Source organism: Neofelis nebulosa, chromosome 2 (assembly GCF_028018385.1).
Source record: "Neofelis nebulosa isolate mNeoNeb1 chromosome 2, mNeoNeb1.pri, whole genome shotgun sequence".
Classification (NCBI taxonomy): Eukaryota; Metazoa; Chordata; class Mammalia; order Carnivora; family Felidae; genus Neofelis; species Neofelis nebulosa.
Genome location: NC_080783.1, coordinates 143044725 through 143069710, shown reverse-complemented (window position 1 = coordinate 143069710; position 24986 = coordinate 143044725). Strand labels below are relative to the sequence as shown.

The following is a 24986-nucleotide window of genomic DNA, read 5'->3' as shown; positions in this document are numbered from 1 at the left end:
CCCCTCTGTATTTTGAGCACCTTATAGTTACAATGCATGTTTGGGCAACAGATGAATAAGAACACATATAAATGGAAATCCAATGCAAGGCAGAATGACCTACAATAGGAAGTGCAGAGAACTATGGGTTTTCAAATGGAAGGGAGAGCACACAAGGCCAAGTATGAGATCAATGAAGGTTTTAAGGCTTAGCATTGACAATGACAGATAAGTAAAATTTCCTTTGACTGTAATTTTTATTATGTATATTCAGCATAGTATACATTGCTCTTTTAATAAGGCTGTTAACAACTATAAAGCAATTTGAGCAACAATGATTATGTATTACACTTCAGATGAAAAGCTATTACATGCTGAATCATTTTTTAAATTTCAGATAAAGAATTTTTATTTAGGGAGGCATACAATTATAGGTACTCAATTTTTGTTAATTTTAAGACATAATAACAATGCTTAAGAAGGATAAACCTACTTAACAAAATTACATTTCAATTTGTAATTTATTTCCTTCCTATTTCAACCACTTCTTTACCTTCTATACCTTGAAAGGATAGCATATCATTAATGACCCAAATGCAAATGAGAATAAAACTCTAGGCCTTAAATATTAACAGTATTTTAAGAGTTTATGTAGCTAAACACCAAAGACAAAATCAGCCATTATGTGATAGCTTAATTTTAGCATAATTTTAATTTCAAAATTTAATACTGACATTTAAAAAACCACACGAGGCAGATAATCTGTATGCCAAAGAATTTAGTTCTTTGTTCACTGATTATACTTTTTTTGGTTAATACAAGTAACATTCTTAATCCCACTCTTCATTTTGTGCCTATAAAAATAAAATTGTCCTCAGTATTCCTAAATTCTTTGTTTTCCAAATAAGGCCATTATAAGGTAAGAAGTTACTGAATCACAGGTTTAAAATCAGTGGCATGAATCATACGTAGATGATGTAACAAATTCATTGTTAGGTAAGGAATCAGTACAGTACAGTAGCCAGCCAGAGGTAGAATTCTTAATCACAGTTTTATAGAAAAGATGCAGTAGTTTATATCTGCACTGTTTTATTAGGTATAGTATGGTAAGTTTGCTTCTCATTTTGAGTTTAACAGAAGAGGGGAATGGGACTTCATAGGCAATTATTGGCCCTTGTTTTGCCTGTATTTCAGGTGCTACTCCTGGACACATAAAAGCATTTCCTTGGGTCAGTTAAGGTAATCAATTCTCATTTTTAAAAAGCTTCAGAGTAGGGATATCTAACCTTTGTTCTCCCAAAGGCATAAGAAGGAGGGAAATAAATCTTTTTGTACCACTCTGACTGTAAATTAATAAACCATTCTCTTGATATCATTGCTTAAGAATTCAAGCAGTACTAATGTACAGAGGGGTGCTATATTCAAACTTGTAAGCTGATTGTTTCTAACTCATATTTGTCTTAACCAGTATTACAAATCGATAAAAGCTAAAAATTCTACTTAATGTAGCTAAATTACTAGTATACGAGTAAGACTCCATAGACCCAATAAGCAAGGATGTCAGAGACTTTATATAAAGTTATTCACATATCAACTCTAAATTTGGGATTCTGTAGGCTTTCAATCCTTACTTGAATGTCAATAAATAAAGTGATCAGAAAAGTAATTTAATGAAAGTTATAATAAAAGTTGTAATGTTTACCCAGTGCTAAATCTTACAGTAGAGTTTGTTTCATAAAATATACCTGAATACTTATAAAAGACAATTCAAAACAGAATAAAACAACTGTAAAACAATAAAAGCCATGGCCAAGTATAGTTTCTACAATTAACTAGCATTTAGTCTGATTATTATTTAGGATAGGGTCATTAGTGAACCAATCAGATTCTAGATACTTACAGTTTATTTAAGTGAACTTAATTTTGATCAGATGTTCTCAAGCTTACTCAAATTCTTCTTTATTGATTTTGTTATTTTTTTTGTTGTTGATTTTAAGAACTCAGAAAAAGAGATCTTTATTTATGTTAGGCCCAGATTTTTAAAGCAATATTTTCCTTCACAACTGTTGGTAATAATGTATTATCCAAGTCAATAATCATGTTAAAATTAACATAACACTGCTGATAGGTAATATAAAAGTATTTTTTGTCACATTTAATTTCAAAATTCTAGATCTTAGTTAAGGACTAGACAAAATGTGTCCCTATGGAGACTGAGCTATTTCATTTCAAGGAGAAAATTTTTCCAAATTTTAATAATGACTGAGCAATTTAAGAATTATGAAAATATTGGCCTTTGGGGGCTGTAAGCTAAGTCTATAAAACTAATACTTTTTGTTAATATTTTAAATTGAAATATATTTGGTTATAAAAGTCTCACAAATCTGTTTTTCACAGCTATGTGTCTATTTACATTATAGGAGAGATACATATGTAAAAAGAAAAGTTGAGTTTTTGTTTTCTAAAGATTATTCCAATCTATGATTAGGTAATTCTCAGATGATTTATAACTTAATATACTGGAAACTTACACAGTTAATTTATAATTGCCACATTTACAAAGAAACTTCAATATATTGAAAACCTGTATTAATTTGTATTTGCCAAATTTACAAAGAAACTTCTAGGTAAGAGAATCTTTTAAAAACATTGTTTGGTGTTGCATTTGGGCCCAAAGCTCATTTATTTAAATCACCTATGACATTTGCAAAAGTTTTTCAAACTTAGGAAAATGCTGTTATTAATATGGCTTCATTCAATTATACCTATACTCTGCAAAATATTTGTTATATATTTAAGTACAACTGAAGCAATAAGACTACTTGCACAGATGAAAGTGAAGACTTTCCTTTCACATTAAAATTGTACTTGCTTCACGCTTGTGGTAATACCTGAAAATCTTTTTTGAAAAGACTATTAATGGTCTTGGACTTTAACTGTAAGGTATATTACATTTTTCCATCTCTCTTTTTTATGTTAAGTAGTCTAGTTTAAAGTTTTAAGTTCTACTTTTCCTCTTATCTTCAAATAGACTCTTCAGCATATAAACTTGAATGGCTGACACTACCACCATTACCACTAAGTTAACCATAGACCAGAAATTGACTCTATCGAAGTTGCTTTCTTGGATATTTCGATCACGAGCTTCAAATGCTCTAAGCAGAGTCTGGATGTGACCGCTTTTGCTTAGTCTGGCCTTGATACTGTTGATGGATTCCTGGAGATAAATAAAATAATTTTACTATAAAAGAATGCTCAGTAAATTTAAGCCAATTTAAACATGTGATTCACAGTACCCTGACATTCATATTAGTTTTATATCCAAACAATTAAGGGACAGGTGCTACTTGGATTACCTAAAGATCTCTGTAAGTTTATGTAACAGTTCTCCTGGTTTATTTAAATTATTTTTTTATAAATAGTTATTTAACAGAGGAGCAAAGCTACTGTAAATTGAAAATAAATAATGTGAAAATCCATTTGAGTGGTATAGTACCAGGGGTTTTACATACATTACCTCTTTCTCAGCCCTCACAACCATAAGAAAATAACTAAGTTTTTAAAAAACCTGATAACAGTGTTTAGGTATTTGTCTTTATATAATGCACTGTGGGTTTATATTTTCTTCTTTGAATGTTAGTCTGGCCCAGTGTAGTGTCTAGCAAAACACCCAATGTTTTTATCTCAGAAAATGTAGTGAAATTAGAAAATATTCCAATTTTTGATATGTATATTATACATCCCAAAGTATAAGCAAATCTATTTTTTAAAAAATGTTCCAAGATCACATTTGTAAAAGCTTATTACTAAGATGCACTCTAAATTGTACATCTTCTGAAAAACGTATTTTTATAGTAGGGTCTTGGTGAGAAGTGATTTGAAAACTATAAAAGGGCTATATGAATAGAAGATAAAATTGAGGTTTGAAATGATGTCATAGTTGACCCTTGAACAACATGGGGGTTAGAGATGCCAATGCCCTGCACAGTTAAAATTCCATGTAAATCTTTAGATTTCCTAAAAACTTAACCACTAATAGCCAACTGTTGACCAGAAGCCTTACTGATAACCTAAACAATCAGCACACTTTTTGTTATATGTATTATGTACTGTATTTTTATAATAAAGTAAGCTAGAGAGAAGAAAACGTTACTCAGAAAATCATAAGAGAAAATGCATATACAGTACTACATTCCACTTACTAAAGAAAATCTGTGTATAAGTAGATGGCACAGTTCAATTGCAGATTGTTCAACAGTCAACTGTACTTATGGCAAAAATAAGAAAATACTAGAAACAGACTTTCCTGGATAGTCATTTTGCTTAAGGTCCTCATTTAAGCAAAAACTATACTCAAAATTTCAGACTCTTCTGCTAAACCTACAAAACTACAAAGTGTAGTATTTATCATTTAGGCCTATTTGTAAAGAATGGTAACCTAGTAATGCAAATATTGTCTAGAAAAATAAAGAATTCAGATCCCCAAATAAAAAGATCATGCATAATTCTTTTCAATGTTATAGAAATGATACTCAAACACAAAATTATTTATTAAAGTTTGCTGTTATGAAACTAAATTTTGGGGAAGTAAAGCTGAAAGACATTTTATTTTTCTTTAAAAAGGACTTACAAGTACTTAAACCATATTTAAGTCTGAACTTGCTGGTCATTTTGTTTAACCATGTGAATGAATTCAATCTCCTGAGAATGCAGTGAAGTACTAATAAGAATAATGTAAGTACTACTGTTCTTGTTGGCAAAATAAAAATGGAACAATAAGTTAATATGATTGAGATTTTAAATATATATCTATGGGAAATGGTGAGATAAAAAACTGTTATGGTAAAAATTCATACCAATCAAACTTAATCCTTTCAGTTTGTATTCTTAGTAACACTCGTGGAAGAGCTAAGAAAACTAACATTTTTTTGTACCAGACACCATTTAAAGCACTTCTATACATGCTAGATCATATTTCATCCTCACAACGACTCTAGAGGTATTCTCTCCATTTGGCAAGTGAGAAAACCAAGGCTCTGAGAGCTCAGTTACTAAGCAGTCACACATACACGATTGTTTAATTTTCCAACTTCGTAAGCTAACTGATCTACATATAATAGGTCTCTTCTATAATTTGATAGTTGCTTTCCTAATAAACCTCAAGTGATCAAAATACCGTATTATAAGAAGAAAAAAAAGTTAGGTTATAAAAGTATTAGAGGTTACACAGTTTCAATTTGCAAAACCATGTTAGTTTTCCTGCAGGAATTTCTATCATACAGCTATATGTTATTTACAAATATCACTCAGTAAATTCTATGATTTGATTACATCTATCTGTGGCTGAAGGTACTGACCTATTCCCCCTATCGCTAGTACTATTATTAACAAATAGTAACATGTACCTTTCACTATGCATGTTAATGATAAAAGTATAAAGAAATTCAAACAAAGAAGCCATAGTCTAAGAGTTTTTACTCCTGAATGTAGTCCTAGTTTCTGGTGACTGCTAGGTCTGGTCTGAGTAATTTAAACAGTGTTCCCAAATTAACCAAGTAATATCAAATTTCATGTTATAAAAACCATGCTGTGAGGAAAATGCCTCTACATCTTAAGGGTTTACAAATTACTCACTTTTATTCTATGTGCAAGTACACTATAGATCATTACATTCTTCTGTTTGTGAATATTCTAAGAGAGTTTCAGAGTTAAGAGCTTATGTTCAAATTCTATTTCCCTCCTCTCTCATTATATGAAAGAAAGATTACTTAAGCTCCCTAAAGCACAATTTCCTCATTGGAAAGATGGAGATAAATAGTCCTCAGAGTTCATAAGTAAAGATTACCTGAGATGATGCAGAGAAAATGCTTATTTCTGTGCCTATCACATAGTCAGGCCTGTGGATAATTTTTATTTATTAAAAGATCATACTGACCAGGATATCTTCCAGTTTCATATCCAACATGTCTGTGCCAGTAATATATTTCTTCCAGTCCTCTTGTTCTTGCATCTGTTCTCCCATATTATCCAGGATTAATTCAAAGAAAATCACCTTCTCAGAAATGGTGCTGAATGTATTATCAAAGCAGAACATGTAGTCACCGTCTTCAGTCTCTATCCTGTGTTAAAAAAAGTGTATGTCTTCAGTTATCTGTACTTCTATTTAGGATCAAAGAAAAAATTCCTATAGATAGAAAAAGAAATAACATGGTTTACGTTAGTAATTGGACAGTTTGCTGACAGCTTAGTATTGAAAGATAATTTATAATTTCTTGGGAAAGAGGTAACTTGTTAATATCCATGTGCTTGGCATTGGCTCAGGAAATTATGGTAAAAGGTCTTGACCTAATTTTTGGAAAAGGATAAGATTAAAAACATAGATACATGATACCTCAAAATGATCTTTAATATTTACACACTATTAAAAGTAACTTATGAGTCAATTTGTATGCAAATAAGACCACAAACCTCCTCTTCAATTGAGATAACTCTAACGTGAGTTTTGTTTTCAAAAGTAGTGATGGGTTGTTCCAAATGCTTTTCTTCCAGGCCTACAGATTAAGAATGTTTTTATAACATACTTTACAAAGGTTAGGATGAGGTCAGTAGCCAACAACCAGAGCTTTACTGTCAGTGGCATTACCCTTTACTGTGTAAATGCCACTCACATCTGACTTATACTTTTAATCTTGGTCTCATTAGCTTCACATTCAAGATAATTGGCCTGGGCACAGTTACTTTAGCAAAGTGGCTTCCTATTTTTTTTTAAACTTTAACAAGAAAAATACTGCATAGGCTAATGACATTTACTAGTGCCGGCCACAAAAACCACTGAAACTGAGTTTTAGTTTTTGTTGGGACTGGTTCATGGAAGGTTGGTTTAAATGATTCTGAAATTTTCTTATTTCCAATACAATGGATTGCTTAAACTGAGGTACATGTATCATTTTCTATAGCCTTGTCACTACAGCATGTGGTTCTCCTCTTTAAGTCAGTCCCCATCTCTTCCACCTGTTTCCAACTTGAAGCATAAGAGATAAGTACTCAGTAATTTGCCTGGATTTTAACATATATACTATACATAAAAAATACTAAATGCTTATCTACCCCCAATAAAAAATGCACACTGCTTTCACATATTCTATCTCTTTTAATCCTTACCATCATATTTGGAAGTTAGGCATAATTGACCTTTTCAAGGTAAGTAAAATAAGGTTCACATAAAATACTTGCCTATGATCACATAAGTCTGTCATACGCATAGACGAAGTTTGGTTTTGACTTGAGTTAATTGATCTTTCTTTTCTGTAATACTGTTCAGAGCCTGTCTGCATTCTTTGCGATCTCCTCAGCCATGACAAACCTTTGTCTTTGAGGATGTATTTAACCTTTGGAAGAAGCTTGAAGAATACTGGCAAATACAGTGGGGAACAATTTTAAAAGGAAAAAAATGTTATGACTATTTGTAAAGTATAATTCAATGTTAATCACTTTTTAATGTAACTCTTAATTTTGTTTAGTCTTTATTTTATTTAACTCAACTTTATTTAGCCACTTTTAACCCTGAAATGGATAAAAAGGGGAAGCTTTCTGTACCTACTCTTTTTACGTGTACAAAGACACAGGTAAAAAAATTGGTTCTAAAATTTCACGGGATGATGAGGCATAAAAGTCTAGAAAGGGTGCATGGGGACAAGGGTAAAAATGAAAAACGTTTGAGAAGCACTGACATGTATGAACTTATGCATGTGTATGAAAAAAAAAGATGTTTACTACTTTATAGTCATTCCTATACTAATCTCTTTCTAAATCTGTGTTAATTACTTTTAGTAGAAAGGAACTTTATTACTACAAATGATACAAAATATTACCAAATAAGAAATGCAGTTAATTTTCCTTCCAATTAGAATAAAGAACATAAGTCATCCAAAATTAGTAAGTTCTCATGTAAGTTAGGGTGGTATTAATTCAGTTGTCTAGAAAAATACATACACACACACACAAAATTTCTCATTCCCAAAAGTGCCAGCCAATAGCTGTTACTTAAGGTGTTTGTAGCTCTGGAGACATTTTTCCTAACCCTGCCTTCTGGAAGGACAGTATTTGTTTTAAGGATTTAACAAAAAAACTATTTCAGTGTCATAACAGCTATTTTAGTTGCCTTAAAAAAGTTACTATAGCTAGGGGCACCTGGGTGGCTCAGTTGGTTGAGCGTCCAACTCTTGATTTCAGCTCAGGTCATGATCTCATGGGCTCTGTGCTAGCAGTGTGGAGCCTGCTTGGGATCCTCTCTCCGTCTCTCTGCCCCTCCCCCCTGTTCTCTCTTTCTCAAAATGAGTAAACATTAAAAAAAAATTAGAGGAGGCAGGATAGATCAAAATTCTTGCTTTCTGGGCATCTGGGTGGCTGTCAGTTAAGTGTCTGACTCTTGATCTCAGCTCAGATCATGATCCCATGGTTGGTGTGTTTGAGCCCCATGTTGGGCCCTGTGCTGATGGCAAGAAGCCTGCTTGGAATTTTCTCTCCTCTCTGTTCCTTTCCCACTTGTGCTCTTTCTCTCTCTCAAAACAAATGAATAAACTCTAATAAAAGAAAAAAAGCAGTGTTCCAAAAAAAACCCAAAACAAACAATTCTTGCTTTCTACTATACAATGCTTAGAATATTTCTGGCACATAGCACTATGCAAGTACTAGCTATTACAATTATTCGTATTTTTTTAAAATTTTTTAATGTTTATTTTTGAGAGAGACAGAGACAGAATGCGAGTGGGTTAGGGGCAGAGAGAGAGGGAGACACAGAGTCTAAAGCAGCCTCCAGACTCTGAGCTGTCAGCACAGAGACCGACGCGGGGCTCGAACTCACGAGCTGTGAGATCATGACCTGAGCCGAAGTCGGACGCTCAACTGACTAAGCCACCCAGGAGCCCCCAATTATTTGTCTTTGTTAACCAGTGTATGTGGTAATTGATAGTAAATACTAAATACGTCTATGAATGAATGAGGGGGAAGAATATCTCAACTATAATACTCTTTTCAATAACAATACTCTTATTTTTTATTTTTATTTAATTTTTAGATTTTTATATATATTTTTAAATTTTAAAGTTTTAATTTTTTATTAAATTTTTAAATTTTATTAAACTGCTTTATTTATTTTTTTTTTTTAACGTTTATTTATTTTTGAGACAGAGAGAGAGCATGAATGGGGGAGGGTCAGAGAGAGGGAGACACAGAATCTGAAACAGGCTCCAGGCTCTGAGCTGTCCGCACAGAGCCTGACGCGGGGCTCCATCTCACGGACCGCGATATCATGACCTGAGCCGAAGTCGGCCACTTAACTGAGCCACCCAGGCGCCCCAAAACTGCTTTATTTTTTAAATTTTTTAAATCTTTATTTTTGAAAGAGAGAGAGACATAGAGTGTAACTGGAGAGGAAGACAGAGAATCTGAAGCAGGCTCCAGGATCTGAGCTGTCAGCACAGAGCCTGACGTGGGGCTTGAACCTACAAACTGTGAGATCATGACCTGAGCCAAAGTCAGACACTCAACTGAGCCACCCAGGTGCCTCTAAAATGCTTTTTAAAATGGCACTTTACCTATGCAGAGCTCAGGAAAAATCTTTATATAAACCATTAATGCAGAGATAGTAATTTAAAAAGTCAGTTTAGATTGATAAACTGGGAACTATGCTTTTTATTTGATAGTTATGAACAGAAACTAAAAGTGTAACTTATCTTTAAATTTGAGACTATAGAGAATATGTAGAATTTCTGCCATTTTTTTCCTCCAATTTCCTCCTTTCCTTTAGGAATAAATTAAAATGAACTGTTAGGAAGAAAAGGTATCTTGCTTTCTTGTACAGAATTACCTCTCATTAAACCATTGGGAGAAAAGACTGAGTTTATAAAAGTTCACATTTATTGAGTTCTTTAGATATGCCAGGCCACTGTTCTAAGCACTTTATATGTATTAATTTTTTTTTTATTCACCACAGTCCTCTGAGGTACATGTTACTACTTTTTCTATCGTTTTACCAACTTAACATTTATCATGATCATTTTAGCAATAAAGAAACTGATGGGAATGCAAGCTGGTGCAGCCACTCTGGAAAACAGTATGGAGATTCCTCAAAAAACTAAAAATAGAACTACCCTATGACCCAGCAATTGCACTACTAGGCATTTATCCAAGGGATACAGGTGTGCTGTTTCGAAGGGACACATGCACCCCATGTTTATAGCAGCACTATCAACAATAGCCAAAGTATGAAAAGAGCCCAAATGTTCATCGATGGGTGAATGGATAAAGAAGATGTGAGATACACACACACACACACACACACACACACACACACAATGGAGTATTACTCGGCAATCAAAAAGAATGAAATATTGCCATTTACAACTACGTGGATGGAACTGGAGGGTATTGTGCTAAGTGAAATTAGAGAAAGACAAAAATTGTATGACTTCATTCATGAGGACTTTAAGAGACAAAACATGAACATAAGGGAAACAAAAATAATATAAAAACAGGGAGGGGGACAAAACAGAAGAGACTCATAAATATGGAGAACAAACTGAGGGTTACGCGAGGGGTTGTGGGAGGGGGATGGGCTAAATGGGTAAGGGGCACTAAAGAATCTACTCCTGAAATCATTGTTGCACTATATGCTAACTAATTTGGATGAAAACTTAAAAAAATAAAAAGTAAAACAAGTTAAAATAAAAAAAAAAAGAAATTGAGGCATAGAGCACTAGAGTAAGTTAATGAAAGTTACACAGCTAGTGAACAGTGAAACCAGTATTTAAAACCAGGCTGTACAACTCACTCTTAATCACTACACCAAATTTCAAACCTACCTTCTAAAAATTAGATTTAAACAAAAGTTTATCTTTAGTTATATTAACTTCTTAATATATTTTTTTAAGTTTTTACTTATTTTGAGAGAGAGACAGCCCTGCAAGTGTGTGGGCATACAGCACTTGAACAGGGAAGGGGCAGAGAGGGAGAGAGAGAATCCCAAGCAGGATACGCACTGCCATCACAGAGCTAGACTTCAGGCTTGATTCCACGAGAAATGTGAGATCATGACCTGAACCGAAATTGAGTGTCAGATGCTGAACATACTGAGAAACCCAGGGGCCCCTATCCTGCGTCCTCTTAATAAATGTGTATCCCTGCAGACTTAATTAACTTCTCTGAGCCTCCTTGTCTGTAAAATGAGAATTGAGGAATCAAGGAATCTCTCATAATGAGTTAGAATGATTAATTTAGAAGCATATAAAATGCAAAGCCTAGTTTATGGCAAACATTAGACTGTACTTGCTTTTCTTCTAACTGCAAACTCACAATTTAGTTTTAATGCAATGAGTAAACATAGTGCTGCAGTAAAATAATAGAATGGAAGAGGGAAACACACAAGATATGAACAAAGAGAAGTGAGATGTAAGAGAGCATATATAGCCTTTTGTTAAACTCTAAATTTGTAACAAGTTATTTTCTTCCTTTCTGGCTTCCTATGGTCAGATCTTTTATTATCTTCTAATTATCTAAGAAGAATGAGGCCTTAGTAAGAGGCATACATATACAACACATACGTACAAAGACATACTATACTTTTTTTTTTTTTTTTTTTTTTTTTTGAGAGAAAGAGGAAGAGACTGAGTACAAGCAGGGGAGGGGCAGAATCTTAAGCAGGCTCCATGCTGCCAGTGCAGAGCCTGATGAGGGGCTCGTTCTCATGACTATGAGATCATAAGAGCTGGATGCTTAACTGACTGAGCCACCCAGGCATCACTGTACTTGTTTTTTTAAGCAAAGGAACAGTGGACAAATATGATCTAGCCAACAGCTAAAAAAAAAACTATAACCTAAAAACTAAAAAACAAACCCAAAACTATATACATAAACAGTAACTTAAAATGGAAAGGTTGTGCTAGCTAGAAAAACAGGTTTAAAATTCCACAACAGACTGAATTCAACACCTAGGACACATTCATCCTATTTAACCAAAGCAAAGAAAGAAATTAGTTAGGATTAATACAATATGCCTAAAAAAAGGGAAAAAAGTTAAAGGAAGACATTTTAGTTTATACTAGACCACTCTCAAAGACTGCTTAAAATGTTCATATGGAATCATTTAATACTAATGTTTAGTATCATCAAATGTGCTAAATTTCCCTGCCTTGCAGATAGCCCATTGGTATTATTCAGCCCAAGAAACTCAACTAAGGGATTACTACTTACGTGTGAACTCCATCTGATTTTCTTTGTTCAAAAACTAAGGTTCTTCCTTGTGGAGAGGCAAGATGGAAATCAATATCTAATCCCGCTCCATCTAAGACCTGTAGAAAAGCACAAAAGAGAAGAACACATTATATATAGAATAAAAAATATATGAAGTAGATCATGTGACGAAATGATTTTCTTTCTAAACCTAGAGAGGTAAGAAAGTCAACAAGATGCATGTAAGGGCTAGGAAAGAGCAGAAAGACCATCCATTCAATTCCATTCATTTCCATTCATTTTTGGAACTTTCTTACCAATTCATGTTGCCAGCATCTAAATTTAGGCTTTATAAATATTACTGAAATAATCTTCCTAAAATGGTGCCTTGGTTGAGAGGCCCTGTAGAGTGGAAAGAAACACGAAGGGAGTTCAAATGATAGACCTTACCTAGGTAATTTAGGGCACGCTTATGTAACTTTTCTGTTTATCTTCAATAAAATAATAATTAGCTATTTCTTAGCACAGAACTCAAAACTTCCATGATCTGACCCCAACTGACTTAAGTGTATTCACCTATTATTCCCCAATATGAACTGAATATTCCAACTAGGTTGTTTGTTTACTGGTCAAAGAACACAATCTGTTCCTTTACAATCCCAAAATGTCCTGATGATGATGATAGCTAACAATTAGAGTGTATGCCACACATTGTTTTAAGTGCTTCATGTGGTTTAATTTCCTCACAACAATTCTAAGAAGCAGGTCTTATTATTATCATCAAGGCATAAGTAGAAGAACCAATCAACCCAACAAACAGAAAACAAACAAACGAAAAAGTGAGGCATACAGAAATAATTTCCCCAAGGTGATACAGCAAATGAATGGCATGGTCAAAACTTGAACTCAGCAATCTGCCTCCAATAGCTAATCTTTTTCTTATTTCACTCTATTTTGTTTATTATTTTTTCTGGTGGCTTTAATGGAATGATATAAAAAATTACCTATTCCTGTGCTCTACTTACTGATCAACAGTAGTAGTTTCAAATGGCTAGCTAAATATACAGAATTCTTTTTCTTCTTTACATCCCAATAAAATGAAGAATATATATAATGATATAAATATTCCATAACAACACTGGAAACCAATAGCTATCAATCTCAACATTCTCACTGAAACAGACTAGAGACTCATTTGTTGAAATCAGTGCCCCACGGAGGACCTGGGTGGCTCAGTCAGTTAAGCATCTGACTCGATTTCAGCTTAGGTCATGATCTCCCAGTTGGTGGGTTTGAGCCCCGCATCAGGCTCTGTGCTGACAGCATGGGATTCTTTCTCCCTCTCTCTGCCCCTCCCCATCTTGCACTCTCAATCTCTCTCTCTCAAAATAAATAAACTTAAAAAAAAAAAAAAAAAAAAGAAATCAATGCCCCATTTTTCATGTTATTGGTTTTTCTGAGAGGATTAAGTTCTGAAAAAATAGTTAATATAAACAGACTTTAAAATGTTTCCTCAGATGAATATACATCCTCAGAGAAATTCAGGAATGTGTAACCCATAAAAAATGAGGTTCCTAGTATGAAAAATAAGCTCTTAAAAAGATTAAAAAATGTTGCCAAAATTTATTTAACAAATGCTATGATAGCAGAATAAATATGGATAGAGACTAAAAATCAGCAAACTGGAAGGAACCACGGAATTCTCAGAACAAGGTGAAAAAATAGAGATGAAAAGTATGAGGGAAATTTTAAGATCATTCATGAAGGACAGAGCTAAAGATTTCAAATATCTAACAAGCATTTCAAAGAAGACAACCAAGAGAAATGAAGGGAGGAAATCATTAAATTACAGAACAAAAATTTTTGCTTCAAAAGATAAAAATCTTTGTAGACTGGAAGGGACTAATAGAGGTGAAGCAGGATAAATGAAAAAAAGTAAAAATCCTACTGACTTTCCCAAAGGATTTAAAAAGAACAACCTAGAAACTTCCAATGATAAGTAGTAGAGAACTGCAAAATAACAAGAACTGGGGGATGGGGGCACCTGGATGGCTCATTCTGTTAAGCGTCTAACTCTTGATTTCTACTCAGGTCATGATCTGATGGTTGTGAGACTGAGCCCCTCGTCAACACAGAGGCTGCCTGGGATTCTCTCTGTCTGACCCTCTCACACTCGTTCTCTCATGCTAACTCTCTCTCTCAAAAATAAATAAACTTTAAAATTGAGATTGGCATCAGAATTCTTATCTATAATACTAGATGCAAAAAACCATAATGAAGCCATGTCTTGAATGATCCCAATTAAAAAAAAATATTTGGTAAAGTGAAAGCAAAAAGTAAGTACATTTTTAGATGTCCAAGGACTTAAAGTATTTTAAAAGAATTATTCAAAGAATCATCCTCTAAAAAACTAAAAAAAGATACCCATTAAATCAGAAAATAAGAGATCTAACAAAACTAAACAAAGATTTCAGTAAAACAAAGTTTAAAAGAGATTATTGGTAGTGACTGTCAGGCTTAATGAAATTGTTTAAAATGATATTTAAGAATACAGAATATACTTAAAAATACATAAAATACAATTTTAAGATGTAAAATATTTATTAAAAAAAATAATAATCTGAAACTAAACTTCCTGATGATTTCACTGAAAGATTAGTGCCACTTTCCCTAGTCTGTGCTGTTGCTTTAACAGTCGTTCGGTTCCTATAAGGAAGGCTTTCTTCTGTCTTCTTCCTCAATACGTGGCACATGTATTCTTTTTACCAATCGCCTTGTTCCGCTCACTCCTTTTATGCCTAATAAAACTGATTTTTCTATAGATCTGAACTCTACTTCTAAAATGTCTTCTCCGGAGGAGCCGGGGTGGCTCAGTTGGTTAAGCATCCGACTTCAGCTCAGGTCATGCTCTCACGGTTTGTGGGTTGGAGCCCTGCGTTGAAGCCCCGGGTGGGATTCTGTGCTGACAGCTCAGAGCCTGGAGCCCTGTTTGGATTCTGTGTCTCATTCTCTCTCTGCCCCTCCTCAACTTGCGTGCGCGCACTCTCTCTCTCTCTCTCAAAAAAAAAAAAAAAAAAAAAAAAAAAAAAAAAAAAAAAAAAGAAAAGAAAGAAAGAAAGAAAGAAAAAAAAAAAACTGGAATGTCTTCTCTCAATTTCCAGATGAAATTAAGTCCTCCCATTAAATACTCTCATAGCTGTATATACTTACCTTCATTAGAGTTACAATTTACACTTATGTAACAATTTGATTCCTGTTTCCACACTAGATTGTATGAGTATGAGAACATGCACTATTTTTTTACTCATCATTGTATCCATAGCGCTTAGCATAGTGCTCACACAAATTAAGCACTCAGCAATGATTTAAAAAGTTAAATGAATGATCTATTTTAGTCATAAGATATGTGTATTGACATTTAAAAATTTTAAGAACTGGGGTGTCCTTGGGGCGCCTGGGTGGCTCAGTCGGTTAAGCCGCCAACGTCGGCTCAGGCCATGATCTCACAGTTTGTGAGTTCGAGGCCCGTGTTGGGTTCTGTGCTAACAGCTCAGAGCCTGGAGCCTGCTTTGGATTCTGTGCCTCCCTTTTTCTCTGACCGTCCCCTGCTCACACTCTGTGTCTCTCTCTCTCTCAAAAATAAATAAACATAAAAATTTTTTTTTTTTAAAGAACTGGGGTGTCCTGGGTGGCTTATTCAGTTAAGCATCTGACTTTGGCTGGAGTCATGATCTCACGGTTTGTGGGTTTGAGCCCCTTGTGGGGCTCCGTGCTGACAGTGAAGAGCCTGCTTGGGATTCTCTCTCTCCCCCTCTCACACTGGTACTTTATATAAAATAAATAAGCTTAAAAAAATCATTAAAAAGTTTTTAAGAACTTAATATAATGTGGGTGTGGTCAATTATTTTAGAAGTATCCTCTTAACCTTGAAAAGTAAGAAATGGTTAAAATTTTTCAATATGTCACAGTAACCCAAAGGCAATGTCTGCAATGTCTGTTCTCTGATATTTTAAAAATGAAAACAAAAAGCAGTAGCTTATTGTTATTGGAAAATTAATCATGGAGTTGGAAAATGCACACAAAAAGTTGAAGATTACCCCTTACCCTAGAAAGTCCTCCAACACTGTCTAGGACTACAGACATTAAATGATTTTCCTCCCCCCCTACCCAAGAACAACTATATTGTTTAGGGGGAATGCAGTGGGGGAACAGTCCCTTTAAGAGTGACTAAAGATGGAAAGTGTAAAGCTAAATGAAGCTAGCTATTTAACTCAGGAAGTGTAAATGTAGAAAAAAACTAACATTCAGTGCCTATTTACTATGTGTCAGGAATGACCTATGAACAATTATTTACTCATTTTTTCAAATCAACTCTATGAGGTAATTACTATTATCTCTATTTTACAAGTGAGAGGTTAAGTAACTTGTTCAAAATCACATAGGTACTAAGTGACAGAGTCAAGATTTCAAACCAGGCATTTTATCTCTAGAAGTCTTATATGATAATCACAAGAGGTCAGTAGCTAATATACATTTCCTCCCTAATACCTGGATTAATACTAAGGAATTTTTGAGTAAGACAAATTGTTTTCTTACCTGGATTATTTCACTAACCCCCCGTTGGTTTCCTTGCCTCTAATTTCGCCCTCCTTAAATCCATCTTCCACACTGTACCCAGTGACCTATCTGAAAAACAGTTTTGACTGTTACCATGCTGCTTGTATCTTCAATGGCCCTTGTACAGAACAAGGGCAAAGCCATGCCGTATGGCTTCAGGGCCCGCGTTGGGTTAAGATTCATGATCCTGATCCATCCAGCCTTCTGACACCTCCAATCTCTTTTCCTTCTACTTGCACCCTAGACTTTACAGTTTTAAAGTCTAATAAAGACCCAGCACTTGTGTCCACATACTGCCCACCAACAAAACATACTATGCATATACTATTCGTTTTGTTCCTTTTCCTGAATTGCCCCTCCTTCCTTGCATTCTTGTCTCACTTAAGCATCTTTTTAGATTCAAATTTATTTTCTCCAGAATTCTTTTCTGAAACCCCAGAGAAGTGGCTCTTCTCTACAGCACTTAACAATACTTTATTGAAATTACCTATTTATTGGCCAGTGTCCCTTAAATAATAAGATCCCTGAAAACAGGAACTTTTTTTTTTTTGTCCGTGTCATCGTGGGTCTTCTCGTCCACACTCCTCCCACATCCCCCCACCCCCGACCCTCGCCAATTACGGGCACATGGTAAATGAACTTTTGAACCACACTGGTAATCAATAGATGTTGCGTTCTAGTCTCAGTTTTGCTCACTATGTAACCTTAGATACTGCGCTATTGCTTTCCTTAAGTATAATTTAATTCTAAAGTTCCTTCCGATATAAATTCTACATAACTTTTTATTTTGCTCTATACGTGACAGTAACTGTTGTTGAAAAGATTCTTTACATCAACTTAAAAAAATTAACATCTTATTATAAATTAAGTAATTTGTGAAAAATTAAAAGGCGAACCACACCAATGCATCTTTTTTTGCAGTGCTATCTAGAAACATCAAAATTAGCTGTGTTGAACTAACAAGATTTCTTCTAAGAAATTATCCTCTACCACGATGACTACATCAATTAAGGCAAATCCCTACATATTATTATGCAGATACTAAAAAGAAAACAATGGGAGAAATGCTTACAATACTGAACGAAAGGTTATAAAGTTTTAATATACAATTAGATATTACCTGGCTTAAAAATAAATATCTGAGAAGGAAATGTACCCTTAAATACATCAATAGCTCCTTTCAAAATATTCCAAAATCGGATTTAGTGATAATCACATGTTCACAATTCAAAAATCCTTAGCTGAAGCAATGACAGTGAACATTTATAATACCGGAATTGGGTGAGCGTGGTGGGGGTAACAAAACAAGTGTCATCATCTCCTCCAATGACGAAGAAGAACGTGTTATCAGTCCTGTATTGCGAAATTCCCAGTATTCGGAGCATGTGCTGGTTAGCAAGGCGATGGGTGAATTATGAAACAAAGAGGGAAACCACCGAGATCACCAGTATTGGCCTCTTTCCGACCAGAGGAAAGAGGAGAAGGCGGGTAGTGAATTCCAGGTCCCGCCTAACTTCTCGGTCCCCGGCCCCAGGAGAACCAAGCCTCGTGCGCCTGCGCCGAGCTGGCAGGCCACCCAGGCGGCCCTCCCCTGTTCACCACCCCGGCAGTCCACAAGAAGTTTCTAAGAGGGTGAGAGGCGAAGACGGTGTAGCTAGGATAAAGGAGGCTGGCTCACTCTCCGCACTTACTTGGTACTCAATCTCCAGCGAGGCCTTCAGGGGCATGGGCTGGTAGAAACACTCCTTCTGGCCGGCCGGAAGGGTAAACGTGAAGTCGCTGTCTAAGGAGGGAGTGAAGGCGGCAGCCACCGGCAGCAGCACTGGGTACAGAATGGCCAGGAGGAGCACCGGGAAGGGCAGCCAGATCTTGACGCCCATCCCTGCCGGGGCGATCTTGGGCTAGAAGAGACGCGGGAGGTGTGCGTTACTGGCACCTAGGCTCCGCTTTTCCTCCCTGGACTCCTCGTGGTTGGCAGGGAAACCTGAAGCCTGAAGCCTGAAGCAACCCCAGGTGGTGGCCACGACGGCGGCACAGGATCCCTCAGAGCGGGAAACACCGGCCTCCAAAGGGTAGGGACCGAGGGGCGGGGCCAGCAGTCCTTTTCCGCACCCGCCTCGGCCTCGGCCCCCTCAAGCCCGGCGTGAGCGCGCCCCGCCTCACACTCGGGCGGCAGGTTCCCATGGCTTCCCCCACACCAATGGGCGTCTTAGGAGTAATTGTGGGAAATGTAGTTCGGAGCGAGCGGGCTTGGATGCGCTCGCTGATCACTATCCCCGACCGACCCCGCGTCGTGGCGTCACCTCACGCAGAGCCTGCGCAGGGGGCGGGTCTGAGGCCCGGGAGGCGTGTCCCCAACGGCTCCCGCGGCGGTTCGAACTCCGTGCGGCTGTGGTTCGTTTGTTCTCCGCGTGAAGTGTTTGATGCTTACACGCCCCGAGCTCTGTAGAGGGTCTTAGGCTTCCGAACGCGGATGAGAGCGCGGTGTGCGCTGTTGTCAGGTGGGTCTGTCTCCCAACTACGGCTTGGGTGGTGACTGCTCCTTGGAGGGTAGAAACAGGCCTACCTGGAGTTACGTTCCTTTCCCTCCCAGCACCCTCGAAAGCGCTTCGTTTTCACCCTTACTGCGCTGACTGCTCTGCAGGGTTGTTTTACTTGAGAAATCGGGGAGGGTTAGGGTTAGTTTTTTTCTGCTGCTTCCAGATGAATGTAGGATTAATTCTGTCAAATTGAGAGTAGTTGATAACAGGACAATACAACATAAATCTCTGATCTCCTTGCCAAATGAGGAATCTTTTAAGACTACAACCCATCCTATTACTTGCAAGGTTTATAAAGAACAACTTGTTCTTCGGTGTTGATGGGTATGCGTGCGTAAAGCTACAAACACGTTATTAGGGCCAAAAATACTTTGCCACGTGTGTGAGAATAGACTTTTATAACTACTGTAAGTTGGAGGGAAGAAAAAAAATCTTTGACAGTAAATGCTCTAATAAGAAAAAAAAGTTAAAAAGCAAATATATTCGTTGGTACTGAAGTGTTAGGGAATTGTTACATTAAAATACACAGATGTTGGACCCAAAACCTGATTTAGTTGAAACGTAATATTGAATGGCATTTTAGAATTTACCCAAATTGTCTGTACCCTTTTTTCCTTCACCATCCTGTAGGAGGCTAGAGATGTTGAAAAGATAGAGCACAATGGGGACCTGATCCACTGACTTTTGTATGGGAGTCTTCTCACTTAAGCAGAAACAAATTTGTGCAAACGAAAGGGGAAAAAAGAAACATTTTCTCTGCGATGACATAGCGTCTCATTTAATTTCCTGCCACAGTTTCTTACAATAAGGTGAGGGTTTTCTTTTTAATCTTCCTCCTTACATCTGAGAAATTTTGAGTGGGAAGTAAATTTACCAAACTATTTTGGCTCAATGAAAGGAAAGAAGGGCAATTAGGGAGTCATCATTTATTCACCGAACATACTGAACTTCTGCAAGTGCCTTACAGTCCTGAACATAATACACAGGACTCCTAACCTTTTGGAGCTTGGGATGTGGTCAGAATTCTAGAAGGGTAATGAGAGAGAGATGCTACAATGACAAAGGTAAATGGGATTTGAAAGAAGAATGTAATTTTAAGATGCAGAAAGATCTACAGGAGTAGTAAAGATTTTAAAGCCTTAGTTTTTATTATATTAGTTACTAATATATACTTTGAAGCAATGATTTTATGTATTAATTATTAATAACAAAATGTGGCCCTTAGTTACGATTTTTTATTTGCAAAGGTTATTTAGTAGAGAATTTCACAACTCCAGAGATCGTCATCAGTTGAAGAAAGAAAAGCTTTTCTTCATGTATTTCTATGAGTTAACTTGCTAAATGCCATTTTGATCCTTATGGTTGTGATGTGACTGTGTGTGTTTCTTAAACCTTATAACCATTTTAACGTTTTTTATTTATTTTTGGGACAGAGAGAGACAGAGCATGAACGGGGGAGGGGCAGAGAGAGAGGGAGACACAGAATCGGAAACAGGCTCCAGGCTCCGAGCCATCAGCCCAGAGCCTGACGCGGGGCTCGAACTCATGGACCACGAGATCGTGACCTGGCTGAAGTCGGACGCTTAACTGACTGCGCCACCCAGGCGCCCCCTTATAACCATTTTAAATAGGAGAAGGAGTTAAACTTTACTTGGTAATAAATTGCTTTTAAGAAAATATGAATGATTATAATGATACCATTTTTATCAGGTTTCCGGACCTTGTAACTTGAGCATGTAAGTTCAAACAGCTCGTATTGGAATTGATTTATAATAAGTTAGAAATTGCAGTGCAACATAATTAAAAGGTCTTTGGATCCTGATGACTTTGGTTCAAATCTTGTTTCTACCATTGACAGTTTGTAGACCTTGAGTAAATTATTTAATTTGTCATATTCTTAGTTCATCTTTAACGTAGAATAAAAGTACTTAATGCACACAATTGTTAGAAAGATTAAATGTGCTTGGAGAAGGGGGACTAGAATAACTAGACCCTGTATATAATAAAAAATTGACTCACTGAAATTCTGTTGAACTTTCTTTTTTTTTTTTTATTTTTTATTTTATTTACTTTTGGGACAGAGAGAGACAGAGCATGAACGGGGGAGGGGCAGAGAGAGAGGGAGACACAGAATCGGAAACAGGCTCCAGGCTCCGAGCCATCAGCCCAGAGCCTGACGCGGGGCTCGAACTCACAGACCGCAAGATCATGACCTGGCTGAAGTCGGACGCTTAACCGACTGCGCCACCCAGGCGCCCCTTGAACTTTCCATTTGCATGGCTTTACAGTGCAGAGAAATTCCTTGTTACTGGGGTTTTGTTTTGTTTTGTTTTGTTTTAAATTACTATGAAAGATTGCACATCATTTGAGAAAACAGAAAAATAATGAGTTAAATTCTATTATTGTGAGAGTATTTTGACACCACAGATTCTTTCCATCAAGGTACAAGAAATTCATTTCATTTTTTAAGAAATGGAATCTAGTTCATCAGACTACTGTAATAAAGACCATGAAGAAGAAAGTTTGCTTGCAAATGTTGCTTCTTTAAGACATGAACTGAAGATAACGGAATGGAGTTTGCAGAGTTTAGGGGAAGAGTTATCCAGGTAAGTAAGTAAAATCATATGTAGACTTTAGGATATGACTTTATGAATGTAAAATGTATGAATTTCATTATTATATATTTTGCTTCTAATAATATTTAGAATAGGAAATAGTTTTTCTGTAATTTTTAAAAAATATTTATTTTTGAGAGAGAGAGAGACAGAGCAAGAGCAGGGGAGGGGCAGAGAGAGAGGGAGACACAGAATCTGAAGCAGGCTCCAGGCTCTAAGTTGTCAGCACAGAGCCTGACACAGGTCTGGAACTCACAGATTGCGAGAGCATGACCTGAGCCGAAGTCAGACACTTAACCGACTGATCCACCCAGGCACCCCAATTTTCTGTCATTTTTAATGTAACCCTTGGTTTTGTTTTTGTTTTTGTTTTTTCAATATATGAAATTTATTGTCAAATTGGTTTCCATACAACACCCAGTGCTCATCCAGGAAAAAGTAGAAATATTAGGGAAGTGTTTGTATATTAAGTTGACACTTTTACTATATTAGGACTCAGTATAAAATATATGTTTTGGGGTTAATCTTTTATTATTTTGACTCTTTTTTTGAATCTTAAGTAATTCTAGTGTATAGAGTCTCTAGTTTAAAACTAATTACACTTTATTAAGAAATTTAGTTGTGACATTGCCTTAAGTTCAGAACTGAATGTGATTTCCAGCAGCACTTCAGGTGCTTTTCTTTCTGTTTTCTTATTTGATGTATAGAAATTGGAGTGAATACTTAAATCATCTAGGAATTAAAATGTATTTTTCTTTTTTCTCTAGTGTTAGTCCAAGTGAAAATTCTGATTATACCTCTAATCTCTCAAGGTCTGAAAAACTCATCCTGGAAGATCTTTCTCTGCCTAACCAGCTTGGACTTCTGAATCACACACCTTATAAAAAAGTTTGTAAAATGCCCAGTGGCCGTACTGATTTTGAAAAAAAAACAAGAGATAAGGTTATTGTTTTTAGACCTGTCTACATAAAAGTAGTTTTGGTTTTAGATCTGTCTACTTAAAATACTTTGAGTTTTTTCTTTAAATGTCTTATGTTTTCCATAGTCTTTTATCATCATGCTTAAGACTCATTGAATTTAAATGTTATGGTTCTTTTTGTGTCCTAACAAGAAAATAGTTGCTTTGGTGTGTTGCTCTATTTTTAAACTTCTATATTTATTACCTTTTTGCAATTAAATGGCTTGCTTTCCTAAGTAAATTGTAACTCCTGTGATTTTTGGCACTATCCCATGTACGGAATAGGTAATCAGTTATTTATTCAGTGGTTAAGGTATATTTACCATATTTAGCCTGAATCAGGTGCTATATGATAACATGGTATTGTTCTCTTCATTATCCCTGAATTTTGTGGATGCTCTTCGACATCTTTACTAGTCTGGAACTCTCTCTCTCTCCATATTTCGTATTCAATCATATTGTCCATCTCACTGTGTTTACCTTTCTTCCTTACTCAACCCTTTAATCTCCCATTCCACTCTCTTCCTATGCTCTATTGCCTCATAGCCAGCATGCATATATAGATACAGTTGCATATGCACTTCATCATCTTTTTGAATAAAAATTTGTCTTCCCACTTCAGAAAGCTAACAATTGAGATATTTTTTCTTTTTTTTTTTTAAGGTTATTTAGATATTTTGAGAGAGAGAGAACATGCACACGCACAAGTCGGGGAGAGGCAGAGAGAGAGGGAAAGAGAAAGAATCCTAAGCAGGCTCCACACTGTCAGCGTGGAGCCCCATGTGGGGCTCAAACTCATGAACCATGAGATCATGACCTGAGCTGAAATCAAAAGTCAGATGTTTAACTGACTGAGCTACCCAGTGTGCCCCAAGAGGTTTTCTTTTCGTAAGGAAGCTACTTAATGAAGCAGTGTGAGCCAGCAATTTAGAAAATAAATTCAAATTCCATGTCTACAAAGATTATGTAATTCTGGGGGCAAAAAAATTTTTTTTTACATTCTGGAAAATTGACCTCTATCCTAACTCAAATTGCTGATCAGTTTTGTTACATATATGCTTTATTTGAAATCATTGTGTTTTACCTTAAGCAAAATCAAAAGACAGATGATAAATTGGAGGGGGAAAATATTGGTAATGCCTGTTAAAGACAAAGGGGTAATCTCTTTAATATGGGAAGAGCTTCTAGAAAGAAGAAAAGATAACCCGATAGAAAAATGGGCAATAGATATGTGTGAAAAAGGAAATTAAAATGATCTTCAAACAAATAAAAAGGTGTTCATTCTCATTCATAATAAAAGGAATTCACAGTGAAACTAAGGTACCAGTTCTTAACCTATCAGATTGTTAAAACATTCAGATGTTTGATACCGTGTTTTGTGGTGAAATTAGAAGGAGATAGGTGTTCTCATACATTGCTGGTAGGAATGCAAAATGATATAGCCCCTGTGGAGGGGCATTCGGTAATGTTTCCCAAAATCACAAATACGTTTACTCTTGATGTGGAAATCCCATTTCTAGAAAAATACCTGACAGGTATGCCTGCATAAGTACAAAATGAAACATTGTTATAGCAGAAGATTAGAAATACCTCAAGTGTCCAGTAATAGGGGATTAGTTGAATAAACATGCAATGGAAACTGCAGCTGAGGTGGGGGAGAGAATAAAAGAATAGACTTTCCAACTATATTAATTGTGGAGAGATTGGCAGGATATATAGTTTAAAAAATGCAAGGTACAGAATGACATAATTAGAATGCTAGATTTTGCATAAGTCAGTGTGGGAGTGGGTAATTTGTCTTGCTTGCAAATGAATGTGGAAACACTAGAAGACTGGGCTTAGTTAAGACCATAACTTAGTAACTCTGTAGTTAATAACTGTATAAGCAGTTCCCTATTTTTTTTTTTTTTTTTTTTTTTTGCTGTGTGATTGGTGTTTTATAAATAAGAAACTTATAAAAATGGTTACCTATCTACCAAAAATGGGAATGAGGCTTCTGTATGTTTTGTATAGTTTTGACTTTTGGATTGCATAAGTATATTACTTTTT

General features: G+C 35.9%; 2 protein-coding genes across 10 annotated transcripts in view; one reads left to right on the top strand and one right to left on the bottom strand.

The window, feature by feature from the left end:
- Positions 1-217: 217 nt before the first annotated feature.
- On the bottom strand, positions 218-18938 carry TMED5 (transmembrane p24 trafficking protein 5). Of its 2 annotated transcripts, XM_058716544.1 has the most exons (6): positions 18516-18938; positions 12229-12326; positions 5915-6098; position 3925; positions 3787-3840; positions 3001-3196 (listed from the first exon to the last, which is right to left on the bottom strand). In XM_058716544.1, exons 1-6 carry the CDS (start codon positions 18702-18704, stop codon positions 3135-3137), a joined length of 588 nt encoding a protein of 195 aa, XP_058572527.1. In that variant the 5' UTR covers positions 18705-18938; the 3' UTR covers positions 3001-3134. The 2 variants fall into 2 exon arrangements, with proteins under 2 accessions (XP_058572526.1, XP_058572527.1); XM_058716543.1 differs by lacking the exons at positions 3787-3840; position 3925 and having other exon boundaries at positions 218-3196; positions 18516-18919.
- A 168-nt stretch (positions 18939-19106) lies between these two features.
- The window catches only part of CCDC18 (coiled-coil domain containing 18), a 119969-nt gene continuing 114089 nt past the window's right edge, over positions 19107-24986 (top strand). For 4 of the 8 annotated variants that reach the window (XM_058716532.1, XM_058716535.1, XM_058716530.1 and 1 more), the window contains exons 1-4: positions 19107-19325; positions 19995-20173; positions 21807-21970; positions 22747-22921. In XM_058716532.1, coding sequence (XP_058572515.1) covers positions 21837-21970; positions 22747-22921 — 309 coding nt within the window. In that variant the 5' untranslated portion in view covers positions 19107-19325; positions 19995-20173; positions 21807-21836. The remainder of the gene's footprint in view (positions 19326-19994; positions 20174-21806; positions 21971-22746; positions 22922-24986) is intronic. The other 4 variants (XM_058716531.1, XM_058716533.1, XM_058716534.1 and 1 more) reach the window with 4 other exon arrangements.